The sequence below is a fragment of the Lutra lutra genome, chromosome 4, assembly GCF_902655055.1.
Source record: "Lutra lutra chromosome 4, mLutLut1.2, whole genome shotgun sequence".
In the NCBI taxonomy this organism is placed as follows: domain Eukaryota; kingdom Metazoa; phylum Chordata; class Mammalia; order Carnivora; family Mustelidae; genus Lutra; species Lutra lutra.
Window position 1 is genome coordinate 178,696,044 of NC_062281.1, and position 9,166 is coordinate 178,705,209.

The following is a 9,166-nucleotide window of genomic DNA, read 5'->3' on the forward strand; positions in this document are numbered from 1 at the left end:
TTCCTGGTGAGTAGGGGACAGAAGCTGGTCAAGTGTGCCTGACATCCATCAATCAGTCCCTGGTCACCTGGTCTCAGCCCAGCTTTGCCCGTCTTGCTGTGTGAATCTTGGGTAAGTCCCAACTTTTTAGCCAGCCCTGGGTTTCCCCAGACATTTCATGTGGAGGGTAATGCTGACTGTCTTTCTGCAGCTGAGGCCTGGCTAGGAGGGCTACATTTAACTGGGATTTGACCAGTGTGGGAATGGTGATGGTTGCGGGAAGGGAGAGGTGGAGGTTTCCTTTAGCCCCACCCTCTGATGACATCACACAAGACACCTCCAGTCCTTGGAAGCCCCGCCCCTAGTGACCCTCACCTGTGGAAGTGCCACCCAGTGCCTGGCATCTGGTGAATTTGCCCAGTCCCACAGCGGAAGCCATCGGCCCCCAGGCTCCAGGAAAACCCCTAGGTAACCTAGGCTTTGTGGAGGGTGGTGGAGGGTGGCAGGTCCTGGCAGCCTGGTGGGCAGATGACTCTGAGGATTCTCTGAGGGTGGTCTCTGGATACCTGCCCTCCTCCTTCCAGCTCATGCTGGACCCCTGCTCCTGCTCCTTTCCCCTGGATTTGGGGGCCCCTTTCCATGGAGTCAGGAGATGGGAACTAATTCTAAAAATAGATCCAGATGGAATGGGGCCTGTGGGTGAGGTCTAAATGAAGTAGGGAGCAAGATCTCTTTATCCTAGTATGTAACCTCTGGGTTAGGCCCCACCATGCTTAGGCCCCACCATGGCTGGTGGAGGAGGAGGGCCCTGCGGGAGCTATGACGACCTCAGGAGGTGGCTGTGAACTAGGGCTTCACTGGTGTAGAGCCAATGGGTGGCTGGTAATGCGGGGAGACGGACGACCCTGGATCCGTGTCAGTTGCTAGCAGACTAAGGAAATAATTTATGGGAAAGGCCTTGGCTACCTGCTTTACACCATTATTTTATAAAGTAGTTCTGTGGAATGCAGATTGACAGTGACAGGAGGCAGGGTAGCCTCTGTGTGTGTGTGTGTGTGTGTGTACACACATGTATGAATGTGAGCATGTGCACTTGGGGAAGAGCTCTAACCTCTCTGAGTTTCACTAGCCTCAAAAAGAAAATGGGGGGCGCCTGGGTGGCTCAGTGGGTTAAGCCTCTGCCTTTAGCTCAGGTCATGATCTCAGGGTCCTGGGATCGAGCCCCGCATCGGGCTCTCTGCTGAGTGGGAAGTCTGCTTCCCCTTCTCTCTCTCTCTGCCTACTTGTGATCTCTCTCTCTTTCTGTCAAATAAATCAATAAAATCTTAAAAAAAAAGAAAAAAGAAAATGGGCATAATACCTACCTCACCAGGCTAGTTATGGGAATTAACTGCAACAAGGTAATAAAGAGTAAGCATACAGTAAGCACACATTTCAGCTGGCTTTACAATGTAATTATTACTAGGAAAAGAATCTTTGGTCAGGCAGTCTTGACAAATGGAGGTTCAACAAAGCAAAGCTGACTTCTATGCTGCAGGACTTCTCAGAGCCTTTAATAGGCTGTTATGACTTAGAAAGTTCTCAGTGGGATATGGAGGCTTGGACTAGATTTAATGGATCACAGGGACCCAGGAACTAGGCCACCATCGGACATTATCATTCCTTGGTCTTCTCCCTTTTGGGGTATGGAAACTTGGCTGGATTGGGCAACTCTGGGGAAAGCCTGCCTGTCTCTGGGCTCTTGTTTCCTCGTGTAAAACAAAGGTGCTGCATGAGACATGTTCAGAGGCCTTTTCGGGCTTCCTGAGGTTCTGAGTTGGAAAGCCAAAATTGTAGACAAGGGTAGAGGCTGAAGCCCAGCCTCTTGGGGAGGAGACCCACCTCCAGTGCTGGCTCCTCTACTAGCAGGGCAGGCCAGCGTGGGGTGGGGGTGGGGGTGGTTCTCATGGATGGAAGCGGCCAGCAAGGTCAGCTTCCTAAACCTGACCTGTGCCATGGTGTCTGGGGAATGGGAAGTGGGAGAGTCCTGCGCTCCCCTGTCAGAAGCACCCCTTGTGCAGTATTGTAGCGAGTAGTTTAACTCCTGCCTCCTCACTGGACTAGGAGAGTCCAGAGACCAGAGCTGACTTGAGACGTGTCATGCAGGGGGCACTTAGGGATGCAGGTCAGGCTAGGGTGAGGAGGAGGGTGGTTGGGGGCTTGTCTTGATACTGCCTTCGCATAGCAAGCTCCCTGCATTTATTGGACTGTGCGTAAATTATTGGGGAGCTTTGGGGAGTGATCAAGGTGCTGTTGGTGGCAGAAACATGAGAGCTTTATCCTACCTGGATCTTCTTGCCTCTTACAACGACTGGTGCAAAGGTAGTTGCAATAAATATGTGATGAAAGATGGACAGAAGACCAGTGTGCTAAGTCCAATAAGCTCGTCAGAGGGATGGGAGTTGTGGGGCAGGTGCTAGTGTTTCAGTAGATATTTGACTTAATGACTGACACAGCGAATGATGATAAGCCTGAATTAAGCAACTGGTTTCAGGTCAAACTATATAGAGAATATTTAACTATGAAATGATTAATGGCACTTGCCACCTTGTCTTGCAAAGGGCAGTTCAGGGTAGTGTTTGAGATTGCAAATTGAGTCCAGAGCGTGCCTCTGCCATCTCCTAGCTAGTTGGGTGGGCAGGGTCCTTCATGTCTCCTTGTCTCAGTTCCTTATCGGCAAAATGGTACTAATGATAGTACCTACTTACAGGATGTTATGAAGTATCAATGAGGCAAATACACATAAAGAATTTAAAACAGTGTCTGGCACAAAGCGGGTACTGTATAAGCATTTGCTATGATTTGTTTTCCTTTTGATAATCTCCACATACCGTGAAGTTCCCAGGGGGCAGGGATTTGATCTTTTTCCTCTCTGCCCTCCCTGGGACCCAGCACAGGACCTGAGGCAGAGAAGGGACTCAGTAATTGTTTGCTAAATGACCAGATGAAGAGTGAATATGTTTTATATAGTATATTATATAACCGATACAGGGGTAGTAGATGGGGAGGGGCGGTGTGGGGGGTGAAGTAAGGAGGCCCCCTGGAGGTGGTAGGTAGAACTGGCCCTGATGGATTTTAGTGGAGGGAAAGAAAGTTGGCACAGGGTGTGCTATTTGGGTTAGGTGGGAAATAAGGGTAGGAGCAGGGTCTTGAATGGCAGGGTGAAGGGTTAGATTTGATCCCTTTGGAATTAGCAGCCATGGGTGGGAGTGGAAAGGCTGGAGGAGGAGGACCTTTTGAGTGGAGCTATGGCTGAGGGAAAGGGAATCAGGTTTTTTTAAAAAAAAGTTTTTATTTTTTCATTTGTCAGAGAGGGAGAGAGGGAGAGAGCACAAGCAGCAGGAGTGGCAGGCAGAGGGAGAAGCAGGCTCCCTGCTGAGTGAGGAGCCCAATGCAGGACTCGAACCCAGGACCCTGGGATCATGACTTGAGCCAAAGGCAGATGCTTAACTGACTGAGCCACCCAGGCATCCCTATAGAATCAGTTTTTTTTTTTTTTTTAGATTTTATTTATTTATTTGACAGAGAGAGATCACAAGTAGACGGAGAGGCAGGCAGAGAGAGAGAGAGAGAGGGAAGCAGGCTCCCCGCTGAGCAGAGAGCCCGATGCGGGACTCAATCCCAGGACCCTGAGATCATGACCTGAGCCGAAGGCAGCGGCCCAACCCACTGAGCCACCCAGGCGCCCCTAGAATCAGTTTTTAACTGGGGACTTTCAGGGGGGAAAGGTGGCTTTTTGAGTTGGGGACTAAGGGTATGAAGTGTTACCAGGATGCTGTTACGCTCTTTGATTCAACGAATACTGAGTGTCAGCTACCTCCAAAGCCCCACAGGTTCACAAAACAATGAGACTAACTGCCTACCCTTCGTGAGCTCACATTAATGATTTTAATGCCCATGAGAAATGTTAAAACGGTCAAAAGATGGGTATCTTATGGTAAATACTCAAGTAGAGAGGTCATCGTCAGAGATCTGGGGGCCAGGGAAAGTATCACAGAAGAAATGGGTTTTGAGGAATGAGTAGGAGTTTACCAGGTAGGCAAGATGAGGAAGGCAACTCAGGCAGAGGGAACAGCTTGTGTAAACCTCTGGACACATGAAACAGGCTCAGGGGTGTGGTGAGGCTGTGGCTGGGTTGGAAGTACATTGTGGCTGAGCAACAGGACAGGAAAAGGGACCAGATCATGGAAGTTGACGGAGGGTCTGTGGGAGACCTGCCACTCTGAAGGGGCTAAAGGAAGAGACTGTAGGTCTGTTGTTAGCAAGGTCACTGTCACCGGCAGGTGAACACAGATGTCATCATGAACACAGGAGAAAGCAGAACGGCTGCTGTGTGGAGATGGACTGGAATGGAAGTGGCTGAGGTAGTGAGCCACCTCCATTCATCTCTCAAGCATTGACTGAGCCCCATATGGCACACCAAGCACCGTTCTAGGCACTTGGGATACATCAGGGCCCAGAACAGTCATAGGGGCAGAGCCATGATCTTCCTTAGGATGACTCCTCTCTTCAGAAACTCAGGGTAGGGATAAAGGGGGAGGGAAGGAGGGAGTAAAAACCCGGCTCCAGAGCCTCCCAGCTGCTGCTCATGGCGGGCCAGGGTGCCCTGACTCTGCTCTGGCCTCTCTCCCAGTTTGCCCCTGGCCCACAGCCATGGCCACGATGGTGGCCCAGAAGCTCAGCCATCTCCTGCCCACTTTGCGGCAGGCCCACCGGGAGACGCGGCCATCGGGGCAGCCAGAGCCCCTGTTCACGGTGGACCGAGCCGAGGTGCCGCCCCTCTTCTGGAAGCCGTACATCTACGTGGGCTACCGGCCGCTGCATCAGACGTGGCGCTTCTACTTCCGCACACTGTTCCAGCAGCACAACGAGGCGGTGAACGTCTGGACCCACCTGCTGGCGGCGCTAGTGCTGCTGCTGCGGCTGGCCATCTTTGCGGGGACTGTGGACTTCTGGGGAGACCCCCACGCCCTGCCCCTCTTCATCATTATCCTTGCCTCCTTCACCTACCTGTCCCTCAGCGCCTTGGCTCACCTCCTGCAGGCCAAGTCCGAGTTCTGGCACTACAGCTTCTTCTTCCTGGACTACGTGGGCGTGGCCGTGTACCAGTTCGGCAGCGCCCTGGTGCACTTCTACTATGCCATCGAGCCTGCCTGGCATGCCCGGGTGCAGGCCATCTTCCTGCCCACGGCCGCCTTTCTCGCCTGGCTTTCTTGCACCGGCTCCTGCTACAACAAGTACAGCCAGAAGCCCGGCCTGCTGGGCCGCACCTGCCAGGAGGTGCCGTCGGCACTGGCCTACGCGCTGGACATCAGCCCCGTGGTACACCGCATCCTGGTGTCCCCCAACCGGACCACAGATGACCCTGCTCTTCTCTACCACAAGTGCCAAGTGGTCTTCTTCCTGCTGGCCGCGGCTTTCTTCTCAGCCTTCATGCCGGAGCGCTGGTTTCCAGGCAGCTGCCACCTTTTCGGCCAAGGCCACCAGCTCTTCCATGTGTTCTTGGTGCTGTGCACGCTGGCTCAGCTGGAGGCTGTGGCCCTGGACTACGAGGTCCGGCGGCCCATCTATGAGCCTCTGCACACCCACTGGCCCCACAACTTCTCTGGCCTCTTCCTGCTCACTGTGGGCAGCAGTGTGCTGACCGCCTTCCTCCTGAGCCAGCTGGTACGGCGCAAACTTGACCGGAAGACCCAGTGACAGGGAGGGAGGGGATGGCGGCTGGTAGGGAGGGAGGTAGAGTGGGAGCCCCGGGGTCAGGGCTTGGCTCCAGAGGGGAACAAGGCCTGGTAAAGTTGTTTGTGTCTGGCCTGCGATGACTTTCTGTGAACGCTTCAGCTGCCAAAGGCGGTACTGGCCTGTCCTTAGATTTGGGGATTGGCCAGGAGCAGCTGGGGGTCCTCTCCTGGGCCTACCCCAGCCCCTTGCCCTGGGAGAGGAAAAGAGATAAAGATGAGGGCCAACCAGGCTTGCCTCTTTCCATTGCCTCTCACTAGGGGTGAGGATTGGGGGTCAGCTGGGGCCAGGACCCCGGTTGGGAGCTTCCAGATTATCTGAGGGGGGTGAAGATAGAATTTAGGCCAGAGACAGATTTCATTGGTGGATAGGGAAGGGGCAGGCCCCGAATATATGTAGGATCTTATCATTCCTTGAGCTCCGGCCTGGAGCTTTGGAGTTCTACGGAGTCTCCAAAGGTAGAAGATTGTGGCAGGTAGAAATGGATCCCACCCAGGGCCCATACCTCCTCGGTCACCCTCCCACACAGTGAGCCCCAGTCTTTCTTAGCTCTGTGACCCACACATCCTATTCCCAGCCTTTCTCCTGGTTTCCTTGTTCATGATTCAGTTATCCATTCAGTGTTTTCTGGCTACCGGTTGGGACCTGTGGATCCATGCAGGATGATGAGAGCTTTAATATGGGAGTGACCTGTCAGGAGAAGCACGGGGAGGAATAATCGGTGCTGCCCGCTGCCCTCAAGGTCTTGGGTTGGGAGGGGTGAATAGGAGTTTGCAGATGAAGGAGGGCATTCCAGGCAGGGGGTAAACCCTCTACAGAGGCCAAAGAGGTACTGAAGGGAGTTCAGCGGGGCTAGAGGTAGGGGCGATCTGGACTCTGATATGTCCTGGATTCAATAAAGTGACTAATAACAGCAGCCTCTTTGCTTTTTGCCTCCTGTCTTGGGAACGGGGCCCTGGGGCCCCCATGGACCTGCTCAGCATGTTGAAGAGGTTTTTCAGGGAGTGGCTGGGGCCCCCAGGGGTGGGAACAGGGAAGAGGAAGGCAGTGGATGCTTTTTTCTTTGCCTAGGGGTGATTGGGGGCCTTATACCCTATATATATGAACTTTTTCTTTTTTGCAGGGAAAGGGGGGCAGTTTTATTACTAAATAAGTTTTAGAAGTTAAAGGAATGTGTAAAGTTTTATATAACCCCACTTAATAATTTGATAAAGATTTCATTTTTTGGTCTTTCCTTCAATCAAAATCAGGAAGGATTTTCTATGTTAACTTATATAATACTGCTTTTCTACAATACAGTTTATAATAGTTTTCTGTAGCACAGTGAAGGAAAATTAGGAAGTACTGATAAAAAAAAAAAACAAAACAAAAAACCCAAACCTAAGTATCTTGTTTATAGGGGTGCCTGCATGGCTCAGACAGTTAACATGTTGGACTCTTGATTTTTTTTTTTAATTTTATTTATTTATTTGACAGAGAGAGCATAAGCAGGCAGAGCTGCAGACAGAGGGAGACAGGCTCTCGGCTGAGCAGGGAGCCCCATGTGGGGCTCAATCCCAGGACCCCGGGATCATGACCTGAGCCAAAGGCAGCCACTTAACCGACTGAGCCACTTGGACTCTTGATTTTGGCTCAGGTCATGATCTCAGGGTTGCGAGATTCTGCACTACATGGGACTCCATGCTCAGCGGGGAGTCTGTTTGAGATTCTCCCTCAGCCCCTTCCCCACTCTCTCTCTCTCTCTCTCTAAAATAAATCTTTTTTTTAAAAAGATCCTGTTTAGGGGCTCCTGGATGGCTCAGTCGTTAAGAGTCTGCCTTTGGCTCGGGTCATGGTCCCTTGGTCCTGGGATCCAGCCCCTTACCCGGCTCTCTGCTCAGTGGAAGTCCTGTTTCTTCCTCTCCCACTCCCCCTGATTGTGTTCCCCCTTGCCCATGTGTCTATCTCTGTCAAATAAATAAAATAAAATTGAAAAAGATCCTGTTTACATATATATGTATATGATTTATAAACATATATAAAGAATGTCTATGGGGACTGGTTAGGGATGGAAGAATGAGCTGGATGCCAGCACTTCTGAATTTCTGAGGAACTTTCACAATCTGCAAAGTGCTTTCACAAATATTACCTCACTCGATCCTCTTTAAAACTCAGGGTCACCCTTAAGCTGTGAAGGCAGGACTAGGAGATAGTTCTGAAGCTGACAAGCCTGGGACTCCAAATTTTTAGCTTTCATTTTTTACCTTTTTTGTTTCATTTTTTCAAAAAAGATTTTGACTGAGTGAGAGCACAAGCAGGGGGAGTTGCAGGGGGAGAGAAGCAAGCTCCCTGCTGAGCAGGGATTCCCAACACAGGGCTGGATCCCAGGACCCAGGGATCATGACCTGAGCTGAAGGCAGACACTTAACCCAATGAGCCACCCAGGCACCCCACCCCTCTTTTTTTTTTTTTTTTTTTAAGATTTTTATTTATTTGATAGAGATCACAAGTAGGCAGAGAGGCAGAGAGAGAGATGAGGAAGCAGGCTCCCTGGCGAGCAGAGAGCCCAGTGCTGGGCTCGATTGCAGGACCCTGAGATCATGACCTGAGCCGAAGGCAGAGGTTTTAACCCACTGAGCCACCCAGGCGCCCCCACCCCACTTTTAAAAAAATTTTTATTTGAGAGAGAGAGAGAGAGTGAGAACTAGTGGGGGGAGGGGCAGAGAGGGAGGGAGACACAGACTCCCCCGCTGAGCAGGGAGTTGGAGCTGGGGCTCCATCCCAGGACCCTGGGATCATGACCCAGCAGAAGGCAGACTCTTACCTGCTGAGCCACCCAGGAGCAACCCCCCCTTTTTAAATAAAGATATATTTATTTATTTATTTGACAGAGATCACAAGGAGGCAGAGAGAGAGAGGGAGAAGCAGGCTCCCTGCTGAGCAGAGAGCTCAATGCAGGGCTCCATCCCAAGACCCTGAGATAAGACCTGAGCAAAAGGCAGAGGCTTAACCCACTGAACCACCCAGGCGCCCCCTTTTTAACGTTTTCTAGATCCTTTCCCATGCGGTTTCATAGTTATGCTTGGATTTATTTTTTATTTATTTATTTTTTAATTTCAGAAGTAATTCATAAACTCGAGTGTGTGGTCACCACTTAAGGTAGTGCCGGGGACACCGGCTTTGGAGCGGGCAGACCGCAGCCTCGGCTCCACCCTTCCTTTTGGGATGACCGGGAGGATGCAGCTGTTGAGACTGGAAAACCCTGAGCCCGGAGTGGTTATGTTTACCGCAAGAAAGGGCAACTAATTTAGCGAAAAGACATGCATATTCCTTGCGCAATGTCGCGAACACGTTCAAGCAGCCCAGCCGCGGGAAGGCAACTCGAATTAAAAGATCACAAGGGAAAAAAAAAAAAAAAAAAAAGATCACAAGG

The 9,166-nt window shown here is 51.3% G+C and overlaps 1 protein-coding gene across 1 annotated transcript; it reads left to right on the top strand.

Annotated features, from left to right (window-relative positions):
* The first annotated feature begins 373 nt into the window (after positions 1–373).
* On the top strand, positions 374–6,670 carry PAQR7 (progestin and adipoQ receptor family member 7). The gene is made up of 2 exons (XM_047727059.1): positions 374–447; positions 4,652–6,670. The coding sequence occupies exon 2, from the start codon at positions 4,672–4,674 to the stop codon at positions 5,716–5,718; it is 1,047 nt and encodes a 348-aa protein (XP_047583015.1). The 5' UTR covers positions 374–447; positions 4,652–4,671; the 3' UTR covers positions 5,719–6,670.
* Positions 6,671–9,166: the final 2,496 nt, after the last annotated feature.

Excerpts from the sequence above, each read along its gene's own strand:
- PAQR7 (XM_047727059.1), top strand. The coding sequence starts at position 4,672 with ATGGCCACGATGGTGGCCCAGAAGCTCAGCCATCTCCTGCCCACTTTG.